Source organism: Drosophila hydei, unplaced genomic scaffold (genome assembly GCF_003285905.1).
Source record: "Drosophila hydei strain 15085-1641.00,03,60 unplaced genomic scaffold, DhydRS2 tig00000211-arrow-pilon, whole genome shotgun sequence".
NCBI classification, from domain to species: Eukaryota; Metazoa; Arthropoda; class Insecta; order Diptera; family Drosophilidae; genus Drosophila; species Drosophila hydei.
This window is the reverse complement of record NW_022045685.1, coordinates 2,795,635-2,811,849: the sequence shown is the minus strand read 5'-3', so window position 1 is coordinate 2,811,849 and position 16,215 is coordinate 2,795,635. Positions and strand designations below refer to the sequence as shown.

The window sequence follows — 16,215 nt, the reverse complement described above, 5'->3', positions numbered from 1 at the left end:
TTGATATGCTATTGATGCCATTCGTAGAGCATCGCGTCGGTCGGCTTTGTTTGCCAGTTTTTGTATCAAATCATTTTTTTTCTTACTTTGACTGGGCTCTTGCACGCGATTCGCTCGCAGTTGTTTGCTTTTGGACTTTTTTGTCGATTATTATTGTTGCTGTTGTTGCTGTTCTTTCTGCTGCTGCCTTTTCATTTTGATTGGACTCAAATTTCGTGCCTCGCTTGACGTTCGCCGGGTTTTTGGCTGGCCTAAGTGCGACTTAATGTAAATCGATTCGAATGCGTTTTTATGAATTCGGCACGCGTCTGCGTGCGCATTTCAGAGCTACGTTCGTGTCGCTGTTCACACACACACACACACACACACGCACAGACACGCTGACCAGTTGTAAGTAGCCAAGGCACAAGGCACACCCATTCGCACACCCACACGCACAACTAGGGCAGTTGCTGCATGCAGCCCGCCTGTCCCTCTGTCCCTCTGTCCCTCTGCCCGCCCGTCTGCCTGTACCTTGGCGCCGCATTCGCGTCTCGCCGTCCAGCTGCTGCGTATCATAAACAATGCTCCACTGGGGCAGCCTATCAAAATTTGTGCTTCCGCCAAAAAATGTCCAGTGAAAATGCACTGACAACTGATGGCCTCCGAGACTCTAGCTAATATACCCGATTCGCCGTCTTTGTCCTTGATTTTTGAGCGACTTTGAGAAGTTTTCGATTTAGTTTGTTAACCTTATCAAAAGCAAGAGTCTGTCGTAAAGCTTGAATGCATTTATCTTTTGTTTTGTTATCAGAGAGAGAAACTAAGAAATGTATTTTATTATTCCTAATTCAGCTATAGCTAATGATCTTGAATTATTAATGTATGTATATATATGTATGTATGTATGTATGTATGTACAAATCAGTAAAATAAAGGGCTTATAGAATATAAAGTTTAGGGCCTGAGTCGCACTCAATGCAGATCTTAATTTTGTTTGTTAAATCCAGCTAAATGTACAGGGTATCCGCCAGTCGTGCACTTGCAGCTAAGTCCTGCGCATTTGCTTATTTCGCAATTGGGGCAGATGGATGAGGCCACCCTCAACCCTAGGCGAGCAGCGAGTCATGCCACCTGGTGGTGGCCACAGCTAACAGCCAACAGCTAGCTGCTGGATGCTGCTGCGTGCTGATTGAAACGCGGCTCGCAGCTGCGTTTCTCACGCATTTTTCACACGCAACGCAACGCAACGCAACGCAACGCAGCGTAGTTTGGTTTGGAAATCAATTTTCAATTATCAATTTTCCAATTTTCCAGCTTTCCAGTTTTCCATTTGCGATAAATATGCGGATAGTTGAGTGGCTTGCAGCAGGCAGCGGCACGGGAGCACACATCAAATGCTTCCTAGACTTCGATCATGCCTCATTTAGCTGCAATTCACCGACAATAGGCAACAATTTATTGCAGTTGCAAGCCGAGCCGAACAAAGGGCGACAACTGTTTGCATTTCATAAGTATTTATTAGATAAGTGACCCCCCACCCGCTCCACCGCCCTGCCGCTCCCACTCGCTGACCCTGTCTCTGTCTCTGGCATTTAATGGAATTGCCAGAGACGATGATGTCAGTTAAGAGTGCTGCAGTTCGACAAGTTCCTGAAATTGGCCCAGTTGATAGATGCAAAAAATGCGACGATGATGCGATCGCACAGTTCTTGCTTTACAGAACTACCATTATCATTATCATTATGATTATGATGATTATTATCGAGATAGAGATTTTGTTAATGCGCATTTATTAATTACTTGGCTTTAACTTAATTGATGTGCAAATTAATTCTTCACTCGCTTGGCCTCCAACCACAGCGACGATGTAGTATTTCCTGAGCTGATCTCATAAATAACTATATAAATAAATATATATATGTATGCATATATATATATATATTGATTGCCGAGACTATTTTTAATTGCAGTTATCTGGCTGCAACAGTCGACTATAAATAGCCACACTTTCCACTCATTTTTTTGTTGTTTTGTTTTGGTTTTGGTGGGGGCCAACTTGATGCCTACTAAATAAGCCGGTAGTTAAGCAGTTCGCACGAATTGTAACGGTTCTCAAGTGCGTTGCCAGCAACAGCAGCAGCAGCAGCAACAACAACAGTTATAGCTGCCACAGCGACAACTTGGCATCCACTGTCCCATGGTTTAGGCCGCCTTTTGGCTGCTTGGCCAACTCGATCGTTGTCGATTGTTGTTGCTGTTGCTGTTGCTGCCAAGCTGAGTGATTGCTAAGCTCTGGCTCTGGCTCTGGCTCTGGCTCTGGCTCTGGGTCTGACTCTGGCTGTTGCTGTTGCTGTTGCTGTTGCTGTTGCTGGTATTGGCAAAGCTGTTAAACGGCTATGAAAACTAAATGGCACCACCGCTAGCAGCACCATCTCCGCCCGCATCGGCACATAAACAAACCACAAGAGTGGTGTAAAATTGCGTTCCAGTTGCCTGCTGAACTACTCTGAGCCACATGCCCCTGCCTTTGCTGTGCATGTTGTTGCTGTGGCGCATCAGCACAACAACAACAGCAGCAGCAACTTTTTTCTCTTGTTATTTCTTTTTTTTGTTTCATTTGAGCTCGACTGTTTTGCATTTTTTTCAATTTTTACGACACGACAGAGGCCCAAAAACTGGTTGATACACTATTTAGCCGTAGTTCCAACTCTCTAAACATATATGTATATATCTATATATTAACATGTTGGCAGCAGCACATGGAACAGTCCACGTGCGTAGGCAACGTTGGCAAACCAGATTCGTTAGCTTCGGCTCGATTGTATAATTCTTTTGGCCAGACATTGACATACTCTGTGTGGCCTGCTGAATGCATAATAAGCCACTTCTAATGGCCACTCGACTGTGTAGCCAAGCGACTGCCACTTGCTGCTAATTGGACTACTTTGATCATCAGCTGCGCTCGCAAATGAGTAATTGAATGCGCAGCTCTCCACATACGGCACACACTCGCACACACGCACACACGCACACACGCACATGCACACATATACATATATGAATATGAATTGAAATTGTGCTGGATGCTAGCCTCTGTGGCTATGGGTTTGGCTATGGCTATGGCCGGTGCTTGCCTGATGCACTCGAATTGTGAACGTCTTAGCCAGCGATGAGATCACTAATGATGCAATGCCTGCAGCAGGCCAACACAATTGGGCAATGAATGGGCAGCGTTTCCAAAAATACATTTCTGCTGCACTTTCCAAGCCCACTCTAGCCCGCCACCACCAGCCAGCACCACCAAAAGCAAAAAGAAAACAAAAACAAAATTGAAAACAGATGACTTATTGTTTGGACAGCTGCAAAAGCAAACCCGAATCCTACTCCAAGTGCCCGACTGGAGCATCACATCTTGTTTCTCCTTGTCAGCGTGAGCATGGCGATGCTGGAATACCCTTCGCTGCGATATATCAAATAGTGCAGATAGCGGATAGAACTGACTTGTTGATGCTCTTCAACAACTTCTACAGCTTGTGGCTTCAGCCGAGGCATTGACCAAATCATAGGACTCTTTGCTAGAGTATGATACTAATAATTAGCTAAAGCGTTAGCTTAGCTCAACTTACTGCTTTAAGTGAGTTGATTTGTGAGTTTTGTTTTTATTTTCTTACTTTGAGTATGTTAGACTTTTTAGTTGCTTTTAAGCTTGTCATAGGTCGTTGAGCTTTTTTTTATAAATAATATTTTTATTATTAAATATTATAAAGTTGAAACAATCAATGCTTACCTTTGCCACAAAACGATTGCTGCAAGAGAGAAGAAGAGTTTTATATGAGAATTATGCAGGTTAAATGTTAAAGCGCGCACACAGTGAGAGAGTGAGAGGGAGAGAGTGTGAGAGAGACGCACACACTCTGATGATGTTGATAGGCAGTGAAATGCACAGGAATAGCTCGACATATGGGGAATGAGGCGGCGATTGCATGTGGCGTTCCGCGGACACCATAAAAAATTGGCAAATGAATAGCGGGACATATACACGTGCACACATGGACACACACACACACGGGCACACACCTATGCGCATGTGTGCTGTTGTTGTTTTGAAGGATGCCGAATGGGATTGACTCATTGAATTGAATTGAATACGTGCGAGCACGAAACAGAAAGCACAGTTACGTGTCCTGTTCGTGTTGTTGTTGCTGGTTTGCTGCTGTAATGTATTAGCAGGATGTCAATGTGTGCGGCCTCGCATTATGCATGTGTGTGTGTGTGTGTACAAACAAAATCATAGATAGGACCCTAAATCCTGTCGCTTCCCAAATGGAATTGCACGCGTAAAAGGCATCAAATGTTGTCCGAAAAAGCAAAGGACATCAAATAGAAAACACCAGAAAAATACAAAAAAAAAAAGAAAACAAAAACAAGACAAAAAACAAACTAAAACCGAAACCGAAACCGAAACCGAAACTGAAACTGAAGAAAGCAAACAAAAATTGAACGAATTGAAGTGTTGTGAGAGGTCCATTGCCGGATCCTTTTGGCTGTGGCCCCAAATTGACATCCGTTGCTGATTTTTAATTAAAAATTTGCGACGTGTGAAGTTGATTTCAATTTGGCGGGCCTAGCTGACAGCTGCATGCATAGACACAGGACGCAGAGACGTGACACACATGTGTCTGCCAGAGACTCGTGTCTGACACATATGATAACTAGCCTAAGCCAGGCAGGCGGACAGCTTCGCTGAGTTCTTGAATCAATTAACAAACTGCAACTGAAAGGAACACCAGAAATGCCGCTCAGTTTCAAACTAACTTCATGAGCATGATATGGCCAATGCATGTAGTTAACATTCATCTGCAACTGAAAGTATTCGTATATTATAATATAATGCAATATATATACAGTGTAATATTAAGCTTGAACCTCGAAAACCGCATTTGCATTCAGCTCTGAGCTGTGGGTGCTTCAAATGTTAAGCTAATTGAGCTATGAGCCATGCCAGTTGCTGCGGGTGTCAAAGTCATTGTCTTACATAATACCGTAATGACATTAACCTTATCAAGTGCTTATTTAATATATGTGCACACACACACATGTGTTTGAGTGTGTGTGTGTGTGTCAAGAGGTTCTTGACGTTCACACGTGCATGCGACACGCATTGCCCGAAAAGATGAGACGAGGCAGCGGGCGAGGGCATGGACTAGGTGGCCAGTGGCCAGTGGCCAGTTTTATGACCGATACGCCGAGCTAGGCCCACTAAAAAGCTATTAACAAGTAATAATGACAACAACAACAACAGCAACGGCCATAAACTTGAGTGCAACAGTTAGAGCACTGGGAAAAAGTCGCGGTTGCAATGTGCCACACTTGAACTCATAAATTCTAAGAGCCCGCAGATAACCTACATATATGTCTATAGTCTCTGCCGCAGTGTGTGTGCGTGTATCTTTATAAATAAACATTGTGCGTGCTTGTCCCACAACGTATCTGTCTGCCTTTGTGTGTGCGTGTGTGTGCTTAAGCAAAGTGCAACATCAACAATGACTGCTGTGGCAGCAACAAGTTGATGCAGTTGTTGTTGCTGTCGCCGCCGTCCCTGCTGCTGTTATTATTATTATTGTTGCCGTTGATAATGACAACAGAGATGACTGATGAGAGATATGCATTTGTCTGTGTCGATGTGTGTGTGTGTTTGTGTGTGTGCCACCGTCGATATACCCATTAAAACATTAAAGCGCTGCCCAAGTTCACAATCTTTGTGTGTGACGACTACCGCCGACGCCAGCGCAAAGCGCACAGTGGTGCAAATGTTGTTAAAACTTAAGCAGAAAACAATTTCAAAATAAATAATATTGCTTAAGCTAATTCATCTAATATATTTTAATTTTATTATTATTATTTAAAATATATATTCAAAATATATATCAAAATGAATTCTTTATTCATGGACGAGTTTCAGCGCTGAAGTCTGTTCCCTTTAGGAGTCAATAATATTGCGACTCTCTGATTCATTATAGTAAAAATATCAAATTGAAAATGAGTTAATTAAGAATCTGAATATGCACTTAGATGGCCTAAGCTGGCAGCAGCTGATGAATTTTGGCAGCGACTTTTGCCTAATTTACCAAGTCAAGTGAAACAAGTTTTCAAATGTTCTAAAATATTTTCTGTTTTTATTTTTATTAATTTTTTGTAACAATTCTTATAAATATTTAAAATGTAACAAAATCATTTTTCTTATGATTTATTGTTGTTGGTTTCATTTTGGCTTTGAATTGTTCGGAAACTTCTTGAATTGATGCCATTGTGGCATGCTCCGTGTGCGGCCGAGGCACATACAATTGAAAACCGGTATTGTTCCACATGCCACAAAAGATGCGGCTGGGCAAAAACTCAAAGAGTAGAACAGCTGCTGCTGCTGCTGCTGCTGCTGCTGGTGGCACAGAAAGCGCATTAGCTGCTGTGAGGCAGGGAAACTGAAGGCAGCTAAGCTTTACCTGTGGGGCATTGCCAGCACATTTGGCCAGTCATACTAATCCCTACTCTTCTCTGTGTTTCCGTTTCAGTTTCGATTGCAGAGATAAGCGGCACTAGGATCGTGGGATTGGTAACGCTGCAACAGTGGAGCTGGAGGATTGCCGCCATGGCATCGTCGTCGAGAGGCATGCGGCCGGCAAATGGCTGCTGGATGCTGTTGCTGGCGCATGGCTTACTGGCGCTGACCGCGCTGCACATGCACAGCCTAATTCCGGTCGGGGTTGAGGCGCTGCCAATTACCTCGCGGCCCATCGAGGGCAATGCACAGAAGGATGCGTGGGAGGCGTGGCTGCGCCTGCCGTTCGAACAGAAATCGCTCGAGAAGCAGAAGAAGGTAATGCCCAAGTCCATATTCGCTCTGCCCTTCCGTCACTGTCCGCCGGGGCATAAGCTGTACAACGAGCGCTGCATATCGCAGACCAACATTGATCCCACCGATTTGGTGGCACAGGAGCTGCAGGAGCAGCTGGGCGACGGCAGTGGCCCGACTGCATTCACCGACTACGACTACAGCGACAATGAAAGCGATGAGCTGATCTACGAGTTGCCATTGGGGCCGCTCATACAGTTGCCCACGTTGCCCACGAGTGCGACGGGTGCCGAGGATCAGGCGCTGCCCAGCGAGGATGCGCCACTCAAGTTCAATATATTCGAAAAGAAGTTTCCCACGGCATCAGAGCCCGATGTTGCCAATGCAACGACGGCAACATCGCCATCGATTGCAATGCAAACGGCAACGGCAACGGCAACGGCAACGGCAACGGCAACGGCAACGGCGACGGCAACAACCACGCCAACACCCACAATTGCAACGATGCGCGAAAACGCCCTCAAGGCGCAGCAGCAGCCGAATAATCGCATTGCTGAGAGCGCACAAGATCTGCAGGCTGATTCGAGCAATGCTCTGCCAAGCACAACAAGCCTCAGCACATCGAGCAGCAGCGGCAGCAGCATTGGCTCCTTCAGTGACATTGGCCACATCGATGCCATTGTCGTGCCAGCGGGCGCGTCGCTGGGCGCGGAGCCCACGGTTCAGTTGGTGACAAGTTCGATGCGCGCTGAGCCCGAAGCAAATGCCGATTCGAAGCCCAATGCGGATGCAGTGCCCAATGCGGGGGCGAAGTTGCAGTCAGATGCAGCGACCGCTGCCGCTGCCGATTCCGATGCCGATGCCGATGCTGTGGCTGTGGCCGAGACTGAGACTGACGCAGAGATCGAAACGGACTTGGAGCAGTTGCTCAAGGTCGACGCCTTTCTGCCGGCCTATGGCAGCAGCGTGGATATGATGCCGCCGTTCAGTCATCGTCGCGTCTCGCCGCTGCTCAGCGCCGACCTGGACGCTGACGATTCAGCTACGGATATTGTGCCTACGACAGCGGAGCGCGACGCTGATACAACAACAGCAACATCAGCAACTGCCTCGTTGGCTACGCCCACAACACCAACATTGTCAGCAACCCGGGCACAAGTTACAAGCAAAGAACAAGAGCTAGATGTGCCTGTGTTGAAAAAATCGAAAGTGCAACCGGTTCAGTTAAGCTCGAGCACAACAACGACAGCAGCAACAACGACAACAACAACAGCAGCTACAGCTGCAACAGCAACAACAACAGCGGCTACAGCAACAGCTACAACAATATCATTGACATCAACAACACCAACAAGAGCAGCAGCAGAATCATCATCATCATCGGCAGCAGCAGCAGTGACAACAACAACAGCTGCAACAGTCGCTACTGAAACCGAAGTTGCTGCCATACATCAAGATGCCAATGGCAATGCTCGAGATGATGACCGGTTTTATTATCAGCATTTTAACAGAAATGTTGCTGCCAGTGGCAGCAGCAGCAGCAGCAGCAGCGGCGGCAGCAGCAGCAGCGGCAGCAATGCTGACGGCGACTTGGATGTGCTGAACGATATGGCATCCAGTGACAATTTAATGACAAATACAATCGGTGGCCAGGGTGACAGTGAGAGGGCGGCAAGTGAAATTAATTTTGAACAAGAATTGCGCATTATAAACGAACTGGTTAAGGACAAGCGACGATTATCGCAGCTGCGACAACAGCAACATGAGCAGCAGTCAACGACAACGACAACAGCAGCAACGATCATTGAAAGCAGCTCGGATGCGTCTAGCACTCCGACAGCAGAAACAACAAAGCTTTGGTCTAGCCTCATGCCAATGATGGGCCAGACGTCTACAGAAGCAACAACAACGCCGGCAACAGCAGAAACAGCGACAACAGCAGCAGCAAAAGCAACAACAGTAACAGCAGCAACAGAACAAACGGCAGAGACAATTGCAACAACAGTAATACCAGGTAATGTTGTTGCTGATAGCTCAATAGCAACAACAGCAACAGCAGCAACAGCAACAGTTGCTGACACCACAAGAAGCACACAACAATTAAGTATTAATACAAATCGTAGCAATAGAAATAGTAAAATAATTAGAGTAGACAGTCCAGGCGTGAGTCCACAGCCAATATCAACAACAGCAGCAACAACAGCCACAGCTGCAACAGTTGCAACAACAGCAACATCAGCAACACCGAATGATGACAATTATGCGCCTTTCTGGTGGTTGCCGAACATAGGCTGGCGCGTCGACCGCCAGGTGGATGAGAAAGGCGAGGATCGTTCTCTATTGCTGCGTATCTTCAGGACATTTCGTGCCAGCGATAGCAGCACAGCAGCCACAATAACGTCGCGTCGCTAATGTGGATCAGTTTCCCTGGCGCTTTTTCAATGCCTGCGCGCTGCTCTTAGCATCTCTCGCCGATGTGGAGAGTCGCTGGAGTCCGCTGGTCGGTTGGAATTGCTGCCGTGTCGTCTGACGGCGCCGCTGGCAACAACGTTTCAATTGTGTGTTGAAGTCTCTGCTTGTCCAGTTGCAACAGCGTCTAACTACCCTATCCACACATACACTACTTAGCTCTCAGTCTATAAATATTTAATAATTTTAATTGTTTCCAAAATTTACATATATTCATACATACATACATACATACATACATACATGCATATATATATATATATATATTTGTATTAACTTTTTGTATCTGTTTATCTATTTGTACATATTACGTAACGTCAACAAATTTCGTTTATGATTTCATATATATATATATATATATATATATATAGATATATATATATATATATATATATCTTTTTTTTTTTTCGTTCTCAACAGTTCTTAGATATTTTTTTTTGTTATTTACCTTGCTGCCTTTTAAGTTGTTGATTTAATTTTAACACGATATATGTGTGTATATATATATATATGTATATGCATTCCGATGTGTATACATATATCAATTTTTACAATAGTTTTATTATTGTGCTTCTGTGGGGCAGGACACGTGCATTGCCACCTGTTGCTGTTGCATGCCTTAGCAATATTTAATTGTGATTATTTAAAGTTAAAGCTAGTTTTTTAGCACATACACACACACAATTATTATTGATATTATATTCATATATATATATATATATATATATATATATATATATATATAATTGTAAATTAAGTCCTTCTGGCAAATTATAGAGCTTATCCCCACCCCTATCCGTACCTTTGTAATATTATTAATATAATTATTATTGTAATTCCTTTCCATATATTATTTTTTATGTGAAGCCTCGTTGTAGTTGTCTCTGTGTATATACCCCACGTGGAAAGCCATTAATATGCGCTGCTTAATTTTAAACATTGTAAATTGCTGCTGCATTTGAATTTAAATTAAGCTCAACGAAAACAAAAACAAAAATGAAAGAAAAAATGCGTTGCTTTTTAAATGCTGCTAAATGAAACATTTTCAAAGATATACGAGTATATTTATATATTAGAATTATAATTTTTTTTTTAACATTTAAGCGTATTATTTATGTTATCTAAAACAAAGAAAAAAACGAAAAAAAAAAACGAAAAACAAATAACAAAATATTATTGTAAAGTAAATGTAATGCATGTACATAGATATATATTTTTTTTCTGTTGGTGTCTAAAACAAACAAAAAGAGAAACATAAATATAAAAAATATCGAAACAAAACAAAAACTAATTTACGCAATGTTTTTAACTATAAATTGGCTTAGTTGATGGACATAGCTTGGACAGAGAACGCGTCCGATCGATAAGGCAAAGTAAAATATATAATGAAGGGCGCGAGAGCATCAGACATGAGAATAAAAATATAGTGACTGCTTAATACTCGCTCACAGATGTGTTTCACCTTGCCTTATGCTGTCTACTCTGAGATGGCTTTTAGCTGAAGCTTTCACAAGTCATCCATAAGTCAAACATCGAGTCTCTATCAGAAGAATTTACAGCAAGCTAATATACTCCTTGTGATTTGAACGAGTATTAAACAAAATGTCTATCATGAGCCTTAAGCAGTGAGTCGGAGCCGGAGCTAAGTTTGACACTTTTGGCACTTAACTTCCCAAGACAGGGTGACTACTCGAGACGTGGTACCTTGTGCATATGATGCATTAAAAGCCGGTCACAGTGGTTCGAAAACATAGAGCAACAGCCGAGACGAGCTGGGCTTACTAAAGGCAAACACTGCGAATACGAATGCGGATGCGGATGCGGATGCGAATGCGAATGCGAATGTTAACGACAGCTGGTGGCGATGAGAAGCATTAGAATTACCAAGCGATAGAAACAAAATCAGGGCCAGGAAGCTGGCGCCCAAAGGGATGCACAGGCAGCAAACAAACCTATTCAAACACACACACACACACGGGCACACACACACTCACGAACATAATATGCTAAAATATCTGTCACACTCGCATGCAGCCGGCGTAGGTGTCGATGTTGTTGTTGCTGCGGCGGCTGCTGCTGTTGTTGGTGTGTTTGACTCGTGTAGCAAATGCCATTAGGAAAATTTAACTTTTTTCCAAAAAAAAAAAAAAACAAAAAAAAAATTCTTTGGCAAACATATGCAGACGGCATGTTAACATGGCGAATAAAATACAAACGAAAAAGTCGAGAGCGAGGGTGCGAGTGCGAGCGATAGAGGCAGCGCTGGAGAAATTGGCAGAGCTGTGAAAATGCGTGTTTACCTAACGATTGCATTAGGCGCTGATTGCAGCAGCTGAGTTTGTTTGTGCATGCGACTATGAGTGTGGCCCAAACGCATTGCTTTTCGGCTGCCATTCGTCAGTCTGCTGCAGCGCCACCTAACGGCGGGTAGCGGCCACAGCGCCGCTGCTTTCACGCTGCATACCTTAAGGCACTTTCACATTCGATTGCATAAAAGTTCAAAATAAACCCAGCCACAATTTGCATTTCGCATATCGAACGATACAATATTTGTCATACAAATCGAACAAAAATGAAACAAAAAATACTATATATATATAAAAAAAATATATATATAAAATATATATATAAATAAAATATTTCAATTACATAAGAAAATTTGTATTTGTATTTGTGCCGGACTTCGATTGGGCGTTGTAGTATGGTGGTGCGTTGTCATGGGGGTCTCGGCATGGGTTTTATGTTTGTAAGCCAAATGGCAATAGTTGCCAGAAGGAAATTGTTGTTTATTTAACTATTAAGCTAAAATGCACACTGAAAGCTGGACGATAAAACGACGCACTTAAACGTTTCTGCATGCATGTGTGTGTGTGTGCGTGTGTGTGTGTGTGGGTATGTGTGTGTGCTTAAAATATAAATGAAACACCGCCTAATGCTATGCAATACAAAGTCTCAATGTGCTGTGCAGTATTTTAGTTTTCAATGGCTGAGCTTTTATGCAAAGTAAACACACACACGCACATAATTCAACTGTGTGTGTGTGTGTGTGTGTGTTTGTATTTGTGTTTGCCAGCTGAAGCATTAGCTATTGTCTGCCTGTCAAATCTGCCCAGAGAGAGTGGGGGCGTGGCTTGTTGGCAGCCTGGTTGCTGCTGGGGTTACGTTGCACAGCTGAAGGGAAGCTTCACAATCTGCTCAATGAATCTCAATAAGTTTGTCATGGTGTGCGTGTGTGTGTTTGTGTGAGTGATGCTTAAGCTTGTTTGCACTTGTGTGCGTGTGCTAAATCAAGCGGTAATTGGGTCTGCTTGCCGTCGCTACCTCTGCTACTGCTCTCGTTGTTTATATAATTGAAACTAACACAAATAAAGTGCAAAAGCTTTCTGATTATGGGGCTTTGCGCCTGCCACTAAATGAGCGTGGCTAAAAGCCCAGTCAAATGCTGTCCCGTTACAATTGCCGCTGCCACAGACTCACCAGCCACTTACATTGCTTCTGAGGATTGTGTTGCTGCTGTTGCTGATGTAGCTAGGGCAGCGGCAACATACACTCCAAATCGCTTCTCTTAGTATCGACGAGTACAGTGATTCCAAAGCATTTAGCATGAATCGAATTTTGAATTTGAATGGATTGTTCAAAGCTTAAAAGTCTGAAGAATGCTTTTTGCTGTGCAATTAATTAGCATATTTCAGAATCCTAATTAAAGTAACTCAATCAAAATATATTTTAAGAATTTTCAAGCTTATGATATTTACTGAAGAAAAACTCACACAAAAATGGCATTCATTCAAATTGTTGGCGTCTATCACACACTGTGCAGCGCATAAAATTCAAGGTGCCTCGACACAAATGTGTGTGAGTGCTTGATTAGTGCTTGAGTGTGCGTGCGTGCGTGTGCGTGTGTGTGTTTGCTGTTGTTTAAGCTGCTGTTAACTTAAGTATAACAATGATAAGGATAACGTTAGACGATTGCGATTTTGTTGGCATTTAAGCTGCAAAACGAGCTCAGCAAACTGCCAACAAACACACACGCACACATATGCGTGTTTGCACCTTATTTATTTGGCACTTTCATTGCTGCCACACAGACAACAGACAGACATAAAGTTGGCCACTTACTCAAACAATTGTGTTAAGTAATTGGAATGGTTGGGATTTGCTGTTTGAGCAAAAGTTTCGAGCTGTTGTTTTTGCTGCTGCTGTTGCACTTTATATAATGCCACAAGCTCGGTAGATTCGCCAGATATAATTGTATGCGTATCTGCATCTATAAGCAGCTATCTCATGAGCCTATCCGAAGCAGATTTACCCGGCACTCGGTTCATTAGTTTGCCATATGCCCGAGGCTCTGTTGTTGTTGCTGCTCAATGAAAAGGCTTAAATGCTCATTTGACGCAATTCATTCGGCTGTATTTACGCACCCACAAACACACACACAGACAGACACAAGCGCGTAGTGGAACTCAATTAATGGCAATAAATGCAAATTACATTTAAATGCGGCGCATAATTTTGCATTTGGCTGCCTTTTCCTGTAGCTGTGCGGTTGGCATTTTAGTTATTTACGAGCCATCACTTCCTAACCACCCCCCTCAACCCCACTCAGTCCTCCTCTTTGCAGCATCAAGCGTCGCCCGCACCTTGCCCACTAAGCTACTCTGCTAAAATATGCATGGCTAAATGTTGCATGATTTTAGCTCCAGCTGTTCGTCAATTTGTAAGCCGAATTGTAATGAAATTAGTTCACATCAGCTTGCGGCTAAGCAGCTATCATTGTAAATTCTTTAATTATGGCTTAAAGTTGTAGTGAAACTTTCGAAATTGCTATGTTTATTACGAATGGAAACTCTTTCCCTGGAGATAATGATAATGATAATGATAATGATAATGATAATGATAATGATAATGATATAATGATAATGATAATGATAATGATAATGATAATGATAATGATAATGATAATGATAATGATAATGATAATGATAATGATAATGATAATGATAATGATAATGATAATGATAATGATAATGATAATGATAATGATAATGATAATGATAATGATAATGATAATGATAATGATAATGATAATGATAATGATAATGATAATGATAATGATAATGATAATGATAATGATAATGATAATGATAATGATAATGATAATGATAATGATAATGATAATGATAATGATAATGATAATGATAATGATAATGATAATGATAATGATAATGATAATGATAATGATAATGATACTGCTCCTGCTCCTGCTCCTGCTCCTGCTCCTGCTCCTGCTCCTGCCTCCTGCTCCTGCTCCTGCTCCTGCTCCTGCCCTGCTCCTGCTCCTCTCTGCTCCTGCTCTGCTCCTCCTCCTGCTCCTGCTCCTGCTCCTGCTCCTGCTCCTGCTCCTGCTCCTGCTCCTGCTCCTGCTCATGATAATGATAATGATAATGATAATGATAATGACAATGATAATGATAATGACAATAGAGAACACCAGCAATGAGTCCTAAATATAAACAGCAATACTAATGCCAATAACCAATGATCCCTCTTCATTATGCATTCACTCTCATTAAAGTCCTTAAGTCCTTCATCTCTCGCCTTCATCGCTTGCCGTCACATTGTGTGGCTGCAATGAAAAACTTTTTTTAACCCACACGTGTAATTGACGTTGGCATCTCAGTGGGGGCTGCGAACAGGCAACGAAAGTGGCGCGTTATTACAATGAAGCTGGCTTTTACCACTCAGTGGAGACCTTGATTAAGCGCATCGAGCTGCTGCTCAGCTTAAGCCAATCAGCTGGCCAACGAGCTGTTGCCATGTGTTTTGTGTAATTTGAAAACGAAACCTGCAATCGCCATCGCAATCGCCATCGCAATCGCAATCACAATCTCATAATGCGCCGTATTCATTCATTGTCATTGTCATCGGCGTTGTCATTGCCGTTTTTCGTTGTCCCAGCTCGCTGGCCGGTCGCTCGTTTGCCATTGTCTGTGGTCCGCTGTCCGGACACTTGTCATAAATAAGCTGTGCAGCTTGAAGCTCTCTCTTAGCTCTCAACTCGTGCCGCTCGGTGCTCGGTTCTCAGCTGCCCTCTGCTCAGGGCTCGCATTGAATGACTGAATTCAATTTAACGAGAAATTGCAACAATCAACGCTGCTCAGTGCGTCCTGCGTCCTGTGTGTCCTGCGTCTAGCGGCACGCTCTTTTTTTCAGATTTTCCTCTTTTTTGATGGAGTCTTGAAATACCCTTCTTTAACATTTGGTCATAGAACATTCTCTGTCCTAAGTTTAGTTTAACTGGGGTTATTTTATATAGAAGTTAATTTATTTAAATAGGTCTTATGTCCTGGCAACAGAATGAGTTTAGAGTAAAATTCTATTCAACTGAATTTATTTTTTTTTGGTTTTTTTTTTATTAATAAAGATAAAATATAAAAATTTTTTTATAAAGGGTATTTGCTGTTCGGCTTGAATTTAAATTTACTGTTTGTATCAGCTTTGTTTGCTTTTTTTTGTTATTTTTTCATTCGTTTTTTTCGGTTTGTGCCGCCCACATTTTGCGGACAGCCAAAAAACGAACAGCTGAAGCAGACCAGACAATGGGCTGATCGGCTTGATGGTTGGATGGCTGGCTGGCCGGCTGGCTGGCTAGCTGGCTGGCAGGCTGACTGGAAAGGATTTCGAGGTGACCAAAAGGCAGCAACAGGAGTCGCAATAACAACGCTCCATACTGTTGTTGGCGGCGACAGCACAGGAAACGCGAGGCATGCCACCAAAGGGCGGCAGCACCGCAAAAGGAACAAAATAAAATGTTGGCCAACGGCAGCGACTGGCGCAAAAAGTTGCACAGCGTATGCCAACAATGTAATTTTGACGCTTGATCTCGGTAAAGCACACACACACACACACACAGA

General features: G+C 43.0%; 2 protein-coding genes across 2 annotated transcripts in view; one reads left to right on the top strand and one right to left on the bottom strand.

The window, feature by feature from the left end:
* Nucleotides 1–9,487, top strand: part of LOC111598429 (protein folded gastrulation) — a 30,309-nt gene extending 20,822 nt beyond the window's left edge. The window contains exons 3-5 of the mRNA XM_030223464.1: nucleotides 6,552–8,131; nucleotides 8,192–8,791; nucleotides 8,846–9,487. Of these exons, the coding sequence (XP_030079324.1) occupies nucleotides 6,650–8,131; nucleotides 8,192–8,791; nucleotides 8,846–9,244 (2,481 nt within the window). The 5' untranslated portion in view covers nucleotides 6,552–6,649 and the 3' untranslated portion in view covers nucleotides 9,245–9,487. The remainder of the gene's footprint in view (nucleotides 1–6,551; nucleotides 8,132–8,191; nucleotides 8,792–8,845) is intronic.
* LOC111598440 (chaoptin) overlaps nucleotides 1–16,215 on the bottom strand; it is a 104,819-nt gene that overhangs the window by 51,834 nt on the left and 36,770 nt on the right. The window contains exon 2 of the mRNA XM_023313682.2: nucleotides 3,770–3,788. The gene's annotated coding sequence lies outside the window, so the exon portion shown is untranslated. The remainder of the gene's footprint in view (nucleotides 1–3,769; nucleotides 3,789–16,215) is intronic.